The 17,476-nt window shown below is 45.6% G+C and overlaps 1 protein-coding gene across 4 annotated transcripts in view; it reads left to right on the top strand.

Moving 5' to 3' along the window:
• The window catches only part of MACF1 (microtubule actin crosslinking factor 1), a 320,564-nt gene that overhangs the window by 282,204 nt on the left and 20,884 nt on the right, over positions 1 to 17,476 (top strand). For all 4 annotated transcript variants that reach the window (XM_055586319.1, XM_055586318.1, XM_055586320.1 and 1 more), the window contains 19 exons: positions 303 to 425; positions 523 to 624; positions 1,248 to 1,349; positions 1,742 to 1,915; positions 2,006 to 2,161; positions 2,306 to 2,503; positions 3,061 to 3,189; positions 4,020 to 4,193; positions 7,407 to 7,562; positions 7,667 to 7,873; positions 7,999 to 8,118; positions 8,549 to 8,718; positions 9,725 to 9,884; positions 11,357 to 11,551; positions 11,857 to 11,985; positions 12,753 to 12,896; positions 13,305 to 13,493; positions 15,529 to 15,649; positions 16,167 to 16,330. In XM_055586319.1, the coding sequence (XP_055442294.1) occupies positions 303 to 425; positions 523 to 624; positions 1,248 to 1,349; positions 1,742 to 1,915; positions 2,006 to 2,161; positions 2,306 to 2,503; positions 3,061 to 3,189; positions 4,020 to 4,193; positions 7,407 to 7,562; positions 7,667 to 7,873; positions 7,999 to 8,118; positions 8,549 to 8,718; positions 9,725 to 9,884; positions 11,357 to 11,551; positions 11,857 to 11,985; positions 12,753 to 12,896; positions 13,305 to 13,493; positions 15,529 to 15,649; positions 16,167 to 16,330 (2,913 nt within the window). The remainder of the gene's footprint in view (positions 1 to 302; positions 426 to 522; positions 625 to 1,247; positions 1,350 to 1,741; positions 1,916 to 2,005; positions 2,162 to 2,305; positions 2,504 to 3,060; positions 3,190 to 4,019; positions 4,194 to 7,406; positions 7,563 to 7,666; positions 7,874 to 7,998; positions 8,119 to 8,548; positions 8,719 to 9,724; positions 9,885 to 11,356; positions 11,552 to 11,856; positions 11,986 to 12,752; positions 12,897 to 13,304; positions 13,494 to 15,528; positions 15,650 to 16,166; positions 16,331 to 17,476) is intronic.

The following is a 17,476-nucleotide window of genomic DNA, read 5'->3' as shown; positions in this document are numbered from 1 at the left end:
TAGATTATAATCTCGACAGACCTTTGCTAAAATTATTGACGCTCATTGCACCTTTCTCAGATTATTTTATATATTTAATGTTAATATTTAAAAACATATTTGATGTATGTATTAGAAAAATAACCAGACTGTGAAGCTCCACTATTTAGATGAGTGAAATGTTGAGAACACTGAAAGGCTTTAATGAAATTGATCATTCTGTGTGGCATCTGCTCTTGATGGGGTATAAATTACCTTTGCAAAGTTTGGTAAGTTCTGTTCCTCTTTCTGTTTTAGCTAATGTTCTGTTCATTTTCATGTAGACTATTAAGGAAGAGACAGATGGTCTGCATGAGGAATTGGAGTTTATTCGAATCCTTGGAGCAGATTTGATTTTTGCCTGCGGAGAAACTGAGAAGCCAGAAGTGAAGAAGAGCATTGATGAGGTGTGGAAAAGTGTACAGGGGGTTCAGGTGAAACATGAGCGGACTCACACTAAGAGTGGGGTGAATTGGGGAATCTGATTGACTGTTTTTCCCCTAGATGAACAATGCCTGGGAGAACTTAAACAAAACATGGAGAGAGAGGCTGGAAAAGCTTGAGGATGCCATGCAAGCTGCTGTGCAGTACCAGGACACTCTTCAGGTGAGAGGCCGAGAGTGGCCACTGTGGAAACACAGGTGCTGTGGTTTCTGTGTCTGTCGTGAGTGGGTCACCTTCCCAGGGCTGCAGCGTTCTCAAACCAGAGGTGCTTGTGCTGTATTTCTAGCTGGTTTCCCACTTCTAATGAGCAAAGTTCTGACATCAGAAGCTTAGGCTTCTTACCATGCTTTTCTTTGCATGCTTATCATATAATTTATCCTCGTGGAGGCCATAGAGTGAAGCTGGCCTTGCTGTCAAAGTCATTGCTTGTTAGAAATTCCAAACCCAGGTTGTCCTGGAGCACAGCTTGGCACAGTAGCTGTGGCGCATCGTGGGCTTGCTAGCTGGCTGTGAGACGTTGGTGTTTTATTTATTTATTTTTTCATATTTAGTTTTTCCAAATTGTAGTTTATTTTGGACATTATTCTAGTCATGTTGGCTTCATTCTTAAGTCTCCATATTACTGAAGTAAAGATCATTATTTCTTATCTCTTTCCCCAACCTCAGTGCACAAACAGCACAAGGTACTTTGATTTAACTCTGTTTAGCAGAGATCATGCTGATTGTCTCGTGATTTCTCATATTTTTGTTTTTTGACTGCTTATTTGTATTTTTTTTTATTTTAGGCTATGTTTGACTGGCTAGATAACACTGTGATTAAACTCTGCACAATGCCCCCTGTCGGCACCGACCTCAACACTGTTAAAGATCAGTTAAATGAAATGAAGGTTTGTACCTGGGAACGGTTTTTGAAGGAGGCTTGCTTCATTTTCGGTTTTGTCTGTTTTGGTTGGGTGGCGAGTTGTCTTGTTTTCGGCTGTGCTCAGTCTTCGTTGCTGTGCGCCGTCTTTCTCCAGTTGCGGCGAGTGGGGGCTGGCTACGGTCCAGCTGCAGTGCGCAGCTTCTCATCGTGGCTTCTCTTGTTGCAGAGCACAGACTTCAGTTTTTAGTGGTGCACAGGCTTACCTGCCCTGTAGCATGTGGAATCTTCTCACACCAGGGGTCAAACACGTGTCCCCTGCACTGGCAGGCGGACTCTTAACCACCGGGCCACCAGAGAAGTCCCATTTTAGCTTTTAAAGACTTGTTGTGCTGTTAACATTTAGTATGTCTTTGGTAGGAGTTCAAAGTGGAAGTTTACCAACAGCAAATTGAGATGGAGAAGCTCAATCACCAGGGTGAACTAATGTTAAAGAAAGCTACTGACGAAACGGACAGAGATATTATCCGAGAACCCCTGACAGAACTCAAACACCTCTGGGAGAACCTGGGTGAGAAAATCGCTCACAGGCAGGTAAGGCAGGTGGCAGAGCGCGTCACGTGGGCTGCTGCCTACTGTCACCTGATCTCCTAACAAACTCCCTTCCTATCATTTTCTGAGTAGCATAAGCTGGAAGGTGCTCTCTTGGCCCTTGGCCAGTTCCAACATGCCTTAGAGGAACTAATGAGCTGGCTGACTCACACTGAGGAGTTGCTGGACGCTCAGAGACCAGTAAGTGGAGACCCAAAAGTCATTGAAGTTGAGCTCGCAAAGCACCATGTAAGTATTGTCGTTTTTTATCTCTAAGCCTATTGGTTTCAGATCGGGTACTGCCACCAGAAGCTTTTTGGTGTTGTGCATACCTTAGAGAGCCAGGCTTAATGATACCTGTAGAGATAAATTATGTTGTTCAACATTTTTTAGGTTCTAAAAAATGACGTTCTGGCCCATCAAGCCACAGTGGAAACAGTCAACAAAGCTGGCAATGAGCTTCTTGAGTCTAGTGCTGGAGACGATGCCAGCAGCTTAAGGAGCCGTTTGGAAACCATGAACCAGTGCTGGGAGTCAGTGTTACAAAAGACAGAGGAGAGGGAGCAGCAGCTTCAGTCGACTCTGCAGCAGGTACACGCTCCGTCCACTAACCGGCTCCGCTAGTGCCCCGTGGAGCTGTGCACGTGACATTTGGAAGAAAGTGCATCTCAGTCTATGAAAGGAAAGCAGTTTGGTGTAGAACCGTCTGCCTTGAGAGGAAGGTCAATTCTGTGTTAGACTTGTCTGGAAAGAGCAGCTTTTAATTGGGTCATTCTTTTTGGATTCGTTTATGGTCCAGTGCCTCCATCTCCTACTCAAAGTTAGGAGATCATTGCTGTGACAAAGCTTGTTCACAGACCAAGCTATTTCCTGGATCAAGTCAGGTCCCTCCATATCCAAAGTCAGCAGTACCTTAGTCAGTCAATTCATCAGGTTGTATCAGACATCTCTGTGTTACAGCGAGGCCTGAAGGATTCTGCTGAGCTGTAAAAATAATATATTGGCCCCGTGCTCATCCAGCAACGGAGCAACCCTGCCTGAGAGCAGCGCCCGATTCCTCCCTTAAAAATTCCTTGTGTGATCATTTAGAGAGTTTACTTTGGAAACTAGAATTGACTGCTGACCTTTCTGATGTCTTTTCTCAAAAGGCCCAGGGTTTCCACAGTGAAATTGAAGATTTCCTCTTGGATCTGACTAGAATGGAGACCCAACTTTCTGCATCGAAGCCCACAGGAGGACTTCCTGAAACAGCCAGGGAACAACTTGATACACACATGGTAATAGATTTCTTGAAGTTGATCACAGGCATCCCATATTCAGTAGCTCCTTTATGAAGTCACAGAGACGTGTATCTGGGAGTCTGCCGAGTAGTACACTTTTACTGATAATATAGTGCTCGGGGGTTACTGCGTATATACAGGTTTCTAACATCCTATGATAGACAGCAGTAGCAACGGGGAAGAATTGGCAAGAAATACCCTGGTGAGCTGGCAAATTTCAAGTTAATCAGATTGTCTGACACAATATTGATTTGAAAGTGAGAGCACCAAGAAGACAAATACCTAACACAGACATGGTGGTATTTAAGAAAAAGACTACTGGGGCTTCCCTAGTGGTCCAGTGGTTAAGACTCCACACTTCCACTGTAGGGGCCACAGGTTCAATCTGTGGTTGGGGAACTAAGATCCTGCTTGCCCATGTAGCACAGCCAAAAAAATGGAAAAAAAAAAGGGGGGAAGAAAAGAAAAAGACGTCTTAGTGGGGGACGGTTTAGGGAAATCCAATAGAAACTGACAATGTTTTAAGAAAGTGTCCGAGAACAAAAGGCAATGTAATTTCTAGGTAAATCCCTCAGGAAAAGAAGAAATAAATTATTGGGGTCCATTTTTGTGGTTACTGGTCCTTAAAAAATTCTGTTGATGACAAAATTATGTTAAGGAAGAATGGTGGGTTTCACTCCCTAATTGTTCATCAGTTGAATCTTAAAGGAAGGATTTTAATCCAAATGAGACCTTCCTCAGCTTTTCCAAACTATGCTCGTAAATCTGTGTGTGGGTGTCTTTGAAGAAATTGGCATTACTGACCTCTTTCTTGCCCTTTCTTATAGGAACTCTATTCCCAGCTCAAAGCCAAGGAAGAGACTTACAATCAACTGCTTGACAAGGGTAGGCTGATGCTTCTCAGCCGTGATGACTCGGGATCCGGTTCAAAGACAGAACAGAGCGTGGCACTCTTGGAACAAAAATGGCACGTGGTCAGCAGTAAGATGGAAGAAAGAAAGGTATCACCACAAAGTTCGGTTTGATTACTGTTTAAGGAGTTTTCTTAATGATTGCATGCAGTTGTTAGCTAGTTTCTATGGAGGATTTTTTAACACCCAGTTGCATTGTGACAGGCGAGCAGAACTGATATCCTCAGAGTTGGCTTTGTGCTAATCAGGCCATCTTTTCTGCCTTTACATTTCTATTTTCCATCCATGTCAAGTTGTGTTGATGCTACTAGTTTCTGCTGATACTTGCTTTTATAATATTTATAATACTGCGTCCCTTTTCTGCGTCTACCAGTTAACGCACTGCTCAGCGACGGACTGTATATTCCATCTACTTACAAACAGGTTTTGTTGGAGTTGGTGACTTGAGAATGGGAGGTTAGGAACAATATTCAGGGAGTATCATGAATAATTCCTCACAAGGAATTTGATTTCTAGTTACCAAAACTCACGAACAATAAATCATATGGCCTTGTCCTCTTCCTCAAAAATCAAATTGTCTTCAAAAGAAAAGTGATCAGAGATCAAGGCATTTGCCCCCAAACAATATTTTTTATGAATACAGGGTTTTAGGATATCACTCTGCACACAGTTTCTGTGCTGGGCAAATGAAACATTACATATGTGTCCAAATCCATTGGCCACATCCATTGAACAAACAGTTATTAGGCTTGTTTGTACTAGGCACTGTGCTAAGTGTTCAGTGAAAACGTAAAGGCATGAACTCTGTCATTGTGAACTTGAATGGGCAGAAAGAAACCACATACTCACATTATAAATTAACATTTTGAGAGAAGCATTAATTTACTAGAATCCTTCTAGTGTGGGGGTCTGGTAACTTTGTTACATGAAAAATGGGCAGAGGACCCGAATATAGGGCTATGTTCTAATTCTTGGACGGGCTTTTGTTTATAATTCCTACTGAGTGTAGAACTCATTAAAGAAACCAAGGTAGATTCTGACTCATCATCAGCAAGTTTCTACAGGGTTTTCCTAACAGTGGAGCAAGTAGCCTCGAGGAATACAGTTTTGACCCTTGAACAACATAGGTTTGAGCTACGCGGGTCCACTTGTGTGCAGAATTCTTTTCCCCCGCGCTGAATATGTCTACAGTACTACACGATCCCTAGTTGATTGATTAATCTTTGGATTCAGAACCATGGATATGGAAGGCTGACTATAAAGTTACACATGGATTTTCAACTTTTCACAGGATTGATGCCCTTAAAGCTGTGTTGTTGAGGGGTCGACTGTAGTTGGTGAACTGATCAAACGAAGGCTAGCTATCAAAGATACCATTTTTGATTTTGCAAGAACATTACATTGCAGAATTGCTGAAATTAAGCTCTGCTAAAGACTATGTAGATAAAGTGATGTGGAAAGATTTCCTGCCATCTGGGAACTTGCAGTGTATTGACTTCTAAACATTTCTTTGATAGAATTGAGGTAGATTTTGTTTTTCTACTTTTTTGTTTATATTGAGTCTGCGTTTTTGTAGCATTCATTGTAGTATTTGGGGCGGTGGGCAGCTGATGTTCTTTACTGGCATTACTTCCCATCATCTGTGAAATTAGTCTGGCCCAGCCAACACCCCTTTCTCCCAGCCTGCTCTAGGGGAACGGCATGGGGTGGGAGGCCACCTTCTGCAGTATGCTGCAGCCCAGGCCCTCCCGCAGGGGAAAGGAGGCACTCAGCAATTGTGTCGACCCCTGCCTCCGGATACAGGAGTGGGGACGGGTGGCAGCACTCCTGGAACCTCCCTGCCCGGGTGATGCAGGGTCTAGGCCGCTGGAATGGCCAGTCCAGGCAGGCCTCAGTTTGCCCTCCTCCAGAGCACTGCCCTGCTCTCCCAGTAGACACCAGGCACTTATTTTCTGACTGGACCAGGGCCAGGGGTAGGGGAGGGGTCTGGGTGAACCCACAGCTACCTCCAGCCTTTTTTGCAGAGGCTTCAGAGACCACCCTGCTTCCAAAAGTTAAAGTCTGGCCTCTAACTGTAGCCAGGCTAAACCCTGGAGACATTGCCCAAAGATAAGCAGGGGTCAGGAGGGGAAACAGGGGTGTTGGAGGAATAGGGTGGGTTAAGTTTTACGATGCTTTTGTTTGTTGTTTTGCCGCTAAGTCCTATGGGACTCTTTTGCAACCCATGGACTATAGCGTGCTAGGCTCCTCTGTCCATGGAATGTCCCAGGCAAGAATACTGGAGTGAGTTGCCATTTCCTTCTCCATATAGTATTTGTTAGGTTACAGAAGTAACCTGAAAATGCCAAGAGGAAGGTAAAAAGCATTCATAAGCCAGTTAATCGTAATGAACGTTTTTATTATGCTTCTGGTGTTTCTTTCTGTGAGAATTCTGCATATATTCATTTTTAACAACCTGTCATTATCCTGTTTTGCCCGCCTGATAGATGGGCTAGAGGCAAAGGCCATCATCCAGGTGTTCTGGGTGGAAGTCTCTGAGGATGGAGCTTGTAGGCTAAAATTGGGATGTATTCATGGAGAAATAGCATGCACCCTGAATGAAGCACTGTTTTTGTCATCCTGATTTAGATAAAAATGACTAAAAATTTACATCTAATGTTGTCACATTTTTACTTGAAATATTCTGACCTTTATTGCCTTTGTTGCTTGTAGCATAAGCGTGTTTCACACTCAGACATTTTCAAGTGCCATATTTTCTGAAAACATATTTAAACAGAAAGCATTGCAGTGAGCATCTTCATCACATTGAAGTGCTTTTCATTTAGTTGTCTTTATGTCACAAAAAGGACATTAAAGGGAACTGAGACTTTGCCCCAAGCGGGTTGGAGAGCCTGCAGCTGGCACCACTAAAGGGTCTGTTCTCTTACAGTCCCTGAATGGCGTGAATGGCGTTATTCCTGTGCTTTAATGTTCCAGGAAGTGGGGATCAGTGTCCCAGGAAGTGGGGATCAGTGTCCCAGGAAGTGGGGATCAGTGTCCCGGGAAGTGGGGAATGGCAGAGAAAGCAACTTAGCTGCAAACTGTGCTCTTGCCTTTCCAAGCACAGTTGTCTGAGTTTCAGACACTAGCATTCAAAATGTCCCCTTCTTTGCAAACAAGGCATGTTTGGAGGTTGATTAAATGAGGCTTCCTTCTTAGAACTCATTTCATTTGGTGTACAATTCATGTCTTTGTCCTTGAAGCTATAATTCCTGAATTCTGTACTTGTCTTTTTGTGTGTGTGCATGGCACCTGAAAATTTAGTCAAAGCTGGAAGAGGCCCTCAACCTGGCAACAGAATTCCAGAATTCCCTGCAAGAATTTATCAACTGGCTCACTCTAGCAGAGCAGAGTTTAAACATCGCTTCTCCTCCCAGCCTGATTCTAAACACTGTCCTTTCCCAGATAGAGGAGCATAAGGTAACAATGGCATTACAATTCCGCCTTCCTTTTACAAGTGCCAATTGAAAATGATGCTCCTTGATCTTAGCTCCAGTTTAAAAACAGCAATATTTTCTCCTCAGGTGTTTGCTAATGAAGTAAATGCTCATCGAGACCAGATCATTGAGCTGGATCAAACCGGCAATCAGTTAAAGTTCCTTAGCCAAAAACAGGACGTTGTTTTGATCAAAAATTTGCTGGTTAGCGTCCAGTCTCGATGGGAGAAGGTTGTCCAGCGATCTATTGAAAGAGGGCGATCACTGGATGATGCCAGAAAGCGGGCAAAACAAGTAAGTTGTAAGAGAAAGATACCAGTTTACTGAACAACCTTGGGCTTCGTGTGTTGAGTTCAGATGAAGGTGCTGTGTGGTGTGCATGTCCATTCCTGTTATAACTTATCCTTCAATAATTTCAGTTCCATGAAGCTTGGAAAAAGCTGATTGATTGGCTGGAAGATGCGGAAAGTCACCTGGACTCAGAACTGGAGATATCCAACGACCCAGACAAAATTAAACTTCAGCTCTCCAAACATAAGGTACCTTGGCTCACTGCTCTTCATTCCTGAGCTTGGGATTCACTGACGTTTGTAGCTTGCTAAAAAAAGAAAAAGCTAAAACTTTTAGCTTGCTGAAAGAAAACTAATTGGTTAATGTTAAACAGTTAAGATCATAGAGCCAGCCTTCCATTTTGCATGTAGACAGTGTCTAACCATGACAATTGCTTATTTTAAATAAGAGTTCAAACAAAGTGACTGATGAGTAGCCAGCTAAAACTATGGGCTTTTAGAAAAAGTCATGATCCCGTGTGTGTGGCAGAAACAAAACCTTACGAATTTCTTCAGGGTAAGCTGTTGTTAATTTTAGTTCAAGACATAGTGACATTGACATTCATACTGTATCTGGTTACCACCTGAAAACTCAGTGTCATCTGACTTTGAGCATATTTTTTTTCCTTTCTGAAAACAGGAGTTCCAGAAAACTCTTGGTGGCAAACAGCCTGTATATGATACCACAATTAGAACAGGCAGAGCACTGAAAGAGAAGACTTTGCTTCCTGATGACACTCAGAAACTTGACAACTTACTGGGAGAAGTCAGAGACAAATGGGATACTGTTTGTGGCAAGTCTGTGGAGAGGTGAGCATGAGTGTCCCCTTCATGGGTCTCTGTGTTATCCCAAAAGTAACCAGGAGACGGTACCACATTCTGCAAAAATGATCATGAAGCTAATGCATCAGTAACAGTAGCTTCTTGGTATTTCCAATTAATTGAGTGACGAGTTATGAAGTAATTTGAGGAAAATATATTAAAATTATCTTACTTAAACTTGAAACTTACTGTATTACAAAGAGAGAAGCCTATAAAAATCAAGCCAACAATAGTATTAATAGATCTATAAATATATGTAAATCACCAATTCGTAATGCCAATAATTGTCTCATTGATTGTCTCTTGTATTGAATGTTCTACAAAAGCCTCTGATATAGTATCTCATTTAACCACCATGAGACTCACTCATCCTCAGAACAACCACTGAGGTGGGGGTACTGTCCTCCCCCTTTTACAGATGAGGAAATAGTCATAAAGAAGTTTCTTGACTCCCCCATGCTCACTCAGCTGCTAAGTGGCAGAGCTGAGATTTAGTTCTAAAAGTTGTACTTTATCCACTTGTACCCACTGTGCTATGTAAGCATTATGATAGCTCTATATTATTTGTACTCCCAGTTTTTCAGATGAGTTTCAAAGAGGTAAAGAGACAGCCTAGAGTCTTAGAACAGATGGAGAGTTAGGAGTTGAACTGCTGGCCCCAGGTCATTAACAGAACCGTCACCCTCTACTGGACTGGTGTAATGTAAATAAAAAGACCTCGGGTCATAGGGTGTGTCTATGTTTATAGTGGCTGGACTTTTAAGATCCCAGAAGTGCGTCTCCACCTGTCACCTGTACTATGCTTAATCCGTTTTTGAGAGTGGTTACCTAAACATACCTAAAGATCTCTTAGTCACTTTTTATAATATTTCTAACTGTTCTAACACAGTGGTCTCTTGATAGAGTTCAAGCAGTATTCCCTTTCAACGGCCAGAACTGTGGGCTGTTCATAAAAGGATCATTAAAATCAGTGAGGCTTATGTGCTTGTCTCAGGCAGCACAAGCTGGAGGAGGCCCTGCTGTTTTCGGGCCAATTCATGGACGCCCTGCAGGCCCTGGTCGACTGGCTGTACAAGGTGGAGCCACAGCTGGCTGAGGACCAGCCTGTCCACGGAGACCTGGACCTTGTCATGAACCTCATGGACGCCCACAAGGTGAGGGGCGAGATCTGGGCTGTGTGGAGGGCGGAGCCACTGGGTCCTCCATCCCTGTGTGCCTTCTGCTTGTGCTGCCCTCCTAAGGCTTCCCTAGAAAGAAAGTCGGAAAGAGCCTGTCTCTCTGCTTGTCAGAGAGGCGGCTCCTTGCTCTCTGTGTGTAAACAAACTGCTGCCGGGATTCTGCATCAGTCACAAAGAATTGACCAAACTTGGTTCGATTCAGATGTGCTGATGCGTAAACTTCATTTTGAGGTTCCCTCCCACTTCCTGTTTATATGTCTCAATTGAATCTTATATGTCTCAGTTGAATCAAAATGGATTTAAATTCAGAAGACCCTCAAGATATCCATTTTCCACTGATTCTTACAATGAAAATGAGTGCTTTTTCAACTGCTTGTGAACCTGACAAGCTAGCACCGTGCATACCAACATTTAGTACCTACGCCTGTATGTTGAACTGCATACTGTTCTCCTGCTTCAGCATCAAGCATTCAGCTTTACCTTGAAATTACACCAGATTTTTATGTACCTGGCAGGTGGGCTCTTATCAAGAGGGAAAAGAGAGGGGAGGGATAAATTGGATGATTGGGGTTGACATATACATAGGCAATGACAACCCAGTCTTGCCTGGAAAATCCCATGGGCGGAGGAGCCTGGTAGGCTGCAGTCCATGGGATCTCGAAGAGTCGGTCACGACTGAGTGACTTCACTTTCACTTTTCACTTTTATGCGTTGGAGAAGGAAATGGCAACCCACTCCAGTGTTCTTGCCTGGAGAATCCTAGGGACAGGGGAGCCTGGTGGGCTACCGTCTATGGGGTCGCACAGAGTCGGACACGACTGAAGCGACTTAGCAGCAGCAGCAGCATATCTAAAATAGATAGCTAACAATCTACTGAATAGCACAGGGAACTCTACTCAATACTCTGTAATAATTTATATGGGAAAAGAATCTAAAAAAGAGTGGGTGTATGTATATGTATAACTGGTTCACTGCTGTACAGCAGAAACTAACGTAACAGGGACTTCCCTGGTGGTTCAGTGGTTAAGACTCTGTGCTTCCAATGCAGGGAATGCGGGTTTGATCCCTGACCAGGAAACTAACGTCCCACATGTGGCATGGTGTGGCCCCAAAAAAGAAACTAACCCAACGTTGTAAATCAACTATACTCCAATAAAAATCAGTTTTTAAAGTCCCACAGTTCCGGAGAAGTTAGCATAGCACAGTTCCTGTATCACAGGTGAGGAAGCTGGGACTCCAGTTAAGCAGCTTATCTGAAGTCACATGGCCCTCATTCAGACCCAAGTCCTGTGATGCTTCTTTCTCACTTGTAGTCCCACCTCCATCTTCGCATAAAAGACACACAATTAGAACTTATCAAAGGAGAATTGAAAGAAAGGACTACTTTCTCTTTGGTTCTACTTGAATTCAAAACATTTGTGAGACGAACTAATTCTCCTGTTTTCCAGGTTTTCCAGAAGGAACTGGGCAAGCGAACAGGAACTGTTCAGGTCCTGAAGCGATCCGGCCGGGAGCTGATAGAGAACAGTCGCGATGACACCACGTGGGTGAAGGGGCAGCTCCAGGAGCTGAGCACTCGCTGGGACACCGTGTGCAAACTCTCCGTCTGCAAGCAGAGCCGGCTGGAGCAGGCCCTGAAGCAGGTCAGACGACACCCGTCTGGGCCTGAACAAAGTCAGTGTAGCCTCTTTGTCAGGATCGGTTCCAGCCAGTCTCACAGGGAGTCAAAAATTGGTGTTCTAGATGTTCCACAAGAACATTTAGCACGTCTGTATTAGAGAAATCATGACTCCAGTTGACTTTCAAAGTTGCACAGATGAAAAATGACCTTTGTGGGGCTTCAGTAGAGCCTCTAGGTGCCTGTGATGGGCCAAACCCCCCTCTGGCTGCCTTGTCTGGGACCTCAGCTGCACAGAGAGGTTCAGGCTCTTGTGCTTGGTTATTTCAGGCAGAAGAGTTTCGGGACACAATCCACATGCTACTGGAGTGGCTTTCTGAAGCTGAGCAGACGCTACGCTTTCGGGGAGCACTTCCCGATGACACGGAGGCCCTGCAGTCTCTCATTGATACTCACAAGGTAACCCATCTCAGGGGGCGGGGCCCCACACCACCCACATGGGGAAATGACACGTGGGTTTTCTGACCCCCACGTGTCAGACCACTCATCGTCTCGGTTTTTGCAAAAGTGGCACTTGCAGGTTATAAGCAAGTCAAACAGCTGGTGTTAATACCAGAGGAAAACATGGGCTGCTCTAGCTTTACGCACGCCCCACCCCCACCCCTCCGCATACACCTTGGGTGGCTTTCCTCCGGGCCAGCTCTAAGCCTGATCTGTGCCCCTAGAGCCACTCACCAAGCTGCAGGGTATAATGTGTCTGCGGCCTCAGTGTGACTGTTGTAAGGAGGTGGGAAATGTTTCCTTTTTTAATTTTTGTATTTCCCACCTAGAGATTTTACTCTTGGTTTTGTGATTGCATTGTGTTATAGGTATTGTTAAAACATTGTAGTGTTTTTTAGCTGTCACTATTTTTGTCCAATACCGTTTACACATGTGGAAATGAATATAAACACGAATTTGTGAAAGAGGGAGTGCTCAGGAAGGAGGTCAGCTTCTGTGCTTCTAGTCCTTACCATTCGTGCACCGAAAGTCATTCTTGTATAAGTCCCTCACTTTCCCATAGCTGGGAGACCTGGAAAGAAAATGCCAGAGACGCCTAAATACAGACTTTTAGAGGTCTGTATCAACACAGAGTCAAGAGAAAACACTGAAGTGTTTTTCTCCTCTCAGTGTAAACTAACAGTGCTGCTAGAGTGGGTTTAAGGTTTCAAATCTTGTTTGTTTAGGAATTCATGAAGAAAGTGGAAGAAAAGCGAGTGGACGTTAGCACAGCAGTGTCCATGGGAGAAGTCATCCTGGCGGCCTGCCATCCGGACTGCGTCACCACCATCAAGCACTGGATCACCATCATCCGCGCACGCTTCGAGGAGGTGGGCTCCTGGGCTCAGAGGAAGACCGCAAGTGTCCCGTCCCCCACTCACCCTGAATAGCTCAGCGGGAGTCAGGTTATCAGCGTTCTAGTCGGGACTGTTGTCCTGATAACGTGCAGAAACCTGAAAGGACGATGCTGGCGTCATGACGTGCGCCTTGATGCCGTCCAGTGGACACGTGCCGTGCTCTTTCCTCCTTCCAGGGACCTTCTGTGTCTAAGACCATGTGCTACGTTTGTTTGCAGGGGAACTGGCTTCTTATTCCAGCTTGTCTCTGGAGCAAGAGAGAAGCCTCTTGACTGCTTGGGTGGTCTTTTCCCTAAAAGTCATTGTTAGGCTCACGCAAAAAGGGGCTTTGAAAACAAGGAATGTGCTTGACTGAGAGCCAACGGGTTCCCTCCCCCGCAGGTCCTGACGTGGGCTAAGCAGCACCAGCAGCGCCTGGAAGCTGCCCTGTCGGAACTGGTGGCAAATGCCGAGCTCTTAGAAGAACTTCTGGCGTGGATCCAGTGGGCCGAGACCACCCTCATTCAACGGGATCAGGATCCGATCCCTCAGAACATTGATCGAGTGAAAGCCCTTATTGCTGAGCACCAGGTACCCCACCCGCGTCCTGTGGTCATAGGTTCCTGCGTGGCTCATGGAGCCCATTTCCTTTGCTCTGAGCATCCATGCTTTAATGGCTGCTGAACAGATTCCTGCAGACTCAGCAGCTTAAAACATGCTTACTGTCTCGCAGTTTTTGTGGGGTGGGGGTCCAGGCATGAGTTAGCTGGGCCTGTTGACTATTGGTTTCTATTGACTAGCCTCTATACTACGGTCCCATTACCTGGGACCTATCCCATCACACCTGGATTCAGAAACATTTCTTACATGAACCCAGAGATGGGCCAGACAACACACGGAACTAAATTGAATGGAGGAAAACTCGGTTGAGCTGTCTTCATATACCATATATTCTTAGGAGACAAATACTTTTTAACAGTTGTTAAAAACTGTGGATTTTAGCCATGATCATTTACACTGAATGCAAGTATAGATCTTGCTTAGTAACACCACGGATGTAAATTCTTTTTAGCGTATATAATGAACCTTACCAGTGAAAACGCCCTGTGCTTCCCTTCGAGTTTACCTACACTGACCCCTCCTCTCCTGAGTAAGAGTATCTTCTTCCATCAAGGCCAGTCCCTCGCCCGTCTGTTACCACCTCTCATTCCTTATGCCTTCCAGCTCCCCATCTTTCTCCCCCGCTCCCCCTCCACCACCACCATCTGTCTGACCATTGCTGCTCAGTCTTCTCAGCTGGTTTCTCTTCCTTTGTTGTTGGTTAGTCGGCTAAGTTATGTCCAGCTCTTTTGTGACCCCATGGACTAAGACCCACTAGGCTCCTCTGTCCATGGGATTTCCCAGGCAAGAATACTGGAGTGGGTGGCCTTTTTCTTCTCCAGTGATCAAACCCATATCTCCTGCATTAGCAGTGGGTTCTGTACCACTGAGCCACCAGGGAAGCCCTCTTCTTCCTTTATTCACTTGTTAATGTTGCTGTTCCCTAAAGTTCCATTCTTAACCCTCTCCTCACAGCCAAGGCCATATCTAGCCTTCGGCTTCAGCCAGCACCTGTACACCAAGGGTTTCCATATCTCCTGCCTCATCTGCACACACAGGAAGCCAGAAACAGCTCTGAAACTTCACTGCAGCCTTGCTTCCTGGCCCTGGCCCTAACCCCACCCTTCCCTCCATACTGCCTCCTCTCTCCTCATCCACTCAGTCACCCAACACAGAAGCCTGTGCTGTGTGTGTGGGATTTCTTCTCTTTCTGTAGCCCTACATTTAGCCAATTGTTGGGTCTTATCTGTTCTACTTTCAGAATTCTGCATGGCTCCTCTCCTGCCCTGGCTTACGCCCTCACTGTGTTTTGCCTCAATTACTACATTAGGTTCCTAACATCTGTGCCCCTCCACCCAGCCCCTTATCTCATGTCCTCCCTGCTACACTGAGGCCAGAGCAATAGCTCTAAGACAGAGATCTGCTGGTGTCTCTTTTCTGGATCAAAATCCTTCAGTTGCCCACCCACCTGTAACCCCCTTGCCAATTGCTTTCAGAATAAAATCCCAGTCCCTCAGCTTGACACAAGGCCTCTCTGGACCTTTCTGCTGCCTGCCTCTCCAGCTGTCCCTCTTGCCCCTCCTCCAATTGCATCCTCAGCTCAACCAGTGATCAGGGCCCTGGCTCACTCCACTGTCAGGCTTCTGTGGGACCGCCCTGCCCCCAGTCTTTGGCTCATTGCTCAGCACGCAGCTCAGGCACCAGCCTCCAGGCAGCCTTCCTGCCCAACTTGGGCTGTGCGTGCCCATCCTAGGCCTGCCTTTGGGGACCTGGGTACCACTCATTGCTCTGCCTGGCCTGGTTTCCTCACTCAGCCGTGAGCTCCTGATAGTCAGTCATGTCTTATTCCTTCACGTCTCCAGCACTGATGAAGTGCCTCACTCATCGTGTTTCTCGAAAGGAGTGGGGCCATGTATGAAGACATCTCCAGTGGTCCATTTGTAGCAGGCTTAGCCCTTTTAGTAAGAAGTTTCCTATTTCCATCTTAGTCCAAGAAAACTCTCAACTCTTGTTATGTGTTCAACAGACGTTTATGGAGGAGATGACTCGAAAGCAGCCTGATGTGGACCGGGTCACCAAGACGTACAAGAGGAAGATCCTAGAGCCAGCCCACGCACCTTTCATGGAGAAGTCCCGTGGCGGCAGCAGTACGTGGAGCCCTTGGGCAGGAGGTGTCCTTCATGCTCCCTGAGGATGAACATTTCAAAAACCATATGCGATTGGAATGAAAATCTTTTTTTTAAACTCACTTTTCTTAGGCAGTAGCTAGGCTCCAGTTTTTTGAATCGGTATGAAATTTTGGGGTGGCTAAGCCAATTCATTTGTAGCGGCCTTCTGATTATTTTAGTCATCAGCACTGACTGTTTACATTTGGTTTACAGTAGTTTCTTCTTAAAATAAGTTGGCGCCTGTAGAACCGTTGATATCTCCTTGGTCCACTAAAGTGGGACAGAACTGATTGAAAGTATGAGACAGGTACCTGTTGGCTGAGAAAGAGCAGCAGTTTGTGCTTCCATATCTCAGTGTGGCCAGGTCCTGTGTTTCCTTCCTCAGTTACTGACCAGATATCATTGTGCAGATCCTTTAGGTTCAGCCAGATGGCACCTTCTCACTGTGAATGGACAAAACCAGCTTTTCTGATCTCGTGATTATTTTTCCTTTCAGGGAAGTCCTTGAGTCAGCCTGCCCCTCCTCCCATGCCAATCCTCTCACAGTCTGAAGCAAAAAATCCACGGATCAACCAGCTCTCCGGGCGCTGGCAGCAGGTGTGGCTGTTGGCACTGGAGCGGCAGCGGAAGCTGAACGACGCTTTGGACCGGCTGGAGGAGGTGAGGCCCCGCCAGGCAGCCATCCCTGGAGGGAAGTGGCTTATCAAAACACAGCCCTCCTGAGGCTCTGTGTACTGACCCATGTGCCTTGACCTACTACTTCTGCAGAAGGAGCAACAGAGCAGTGTAGGCCAGGATTCAGTCCCGCAGGCCCCCTGGGAGAAAAGACGCAAGTGAGGAGACTAGCAGCTGGCGGGCTGCAGCACTGGCGGGCAGCAGGCTGCCAGCCAGTCCCGGCGGGTCCGGCCTGTGGCGCCATCCTCCTTAGTGCCCGGCCGTGGTTGACAATCAGGAACCTAACTTGGCAAAGTTACCACCAGGTGTGGAGCAGCTCATAAAAATGACCGTTACTGAGCCCTTTGTGTAAAGACATAAGCTCCTCAATTATGAAATGAGTAGTTTTTTAATAATCCTGTTATTTGTCGATTCTTCAGTAGATTATAAAAAGCAAATCTATTTTGAAGTATCATTAACCAATCTGAAAAATATAGTACTTCACTTCCTAGTTTCTAAAATAAATTTCTAATATCTTTTATATTTTTTTATTTGTGCATATCAAAGCAGCTATGCCCAGAAGTGAGTGTTCTGTGTTTTTTGTTGTTATTTCTGTAGATCCAGTTGAGTTATAAGCATATTTGGTTTTGGCTTTTTCTTTTTTTTTTTTCCCCCATTCGTTCCAACTTTGGAGTTTGAAAGACCAGGGGGAAAACGGCTGCACTGTTTAAGTCATCCTGAGTCCATGTCACTGGCATAGTCCAAGTAGCTCAGCATCACTTTGTCCACTGCACAGGCCCGCTGCTGTCCACCAGGACCAAATACTTAGAGTGGGAATCAGAGGGCAGTTCACTCCCTCTGGCGCCATCCAAAAGAAACACCACATAAGTGGGGCACACTGAGGACTTCTCTTCTGGGGTAGAATCCGTTCTTCTCCATCTGAGGGGGTGATCCTTTGAAAAAATGCCAAGGGAAAGCAAGGCTGACCCCACCCACTCTTGTTCTGCGTGCTCTGTATCTTCCATGGTGGTTGTTGAGTTACTGTTTCTTTCACTGCTCCATTTTACCGCAGCTCATGTAAGCAGTCATGGCTTTAAGTGAAGGAGCCAATGTGCCTTCACAAAAGAGGCAGCACAGAGATTTCATTGTTGG

The sequence above is a fragment of the Bubalus kerabau genome, chromosome 6 (genome assembly GCF_029407905.1).
Source record: "Bubalus kerabau isolate K-KA32 ecotype Philippines breed swamp buffalo chromosome 6, PCC_UOA_SB_1v2, whole genome shotgun sequence".
Lineage (NCBI taxonomy): Eukaryota > Metazoa > Chordata > Mammalia > Artiodactyla > Bovidae > Bubalus > Bubalus kerabau.
The sequence above is the reverse complement of the archived record's forward strand: the minus strand, read 5'-3'. Positions and strand labels throughout refer to the sequence as shown.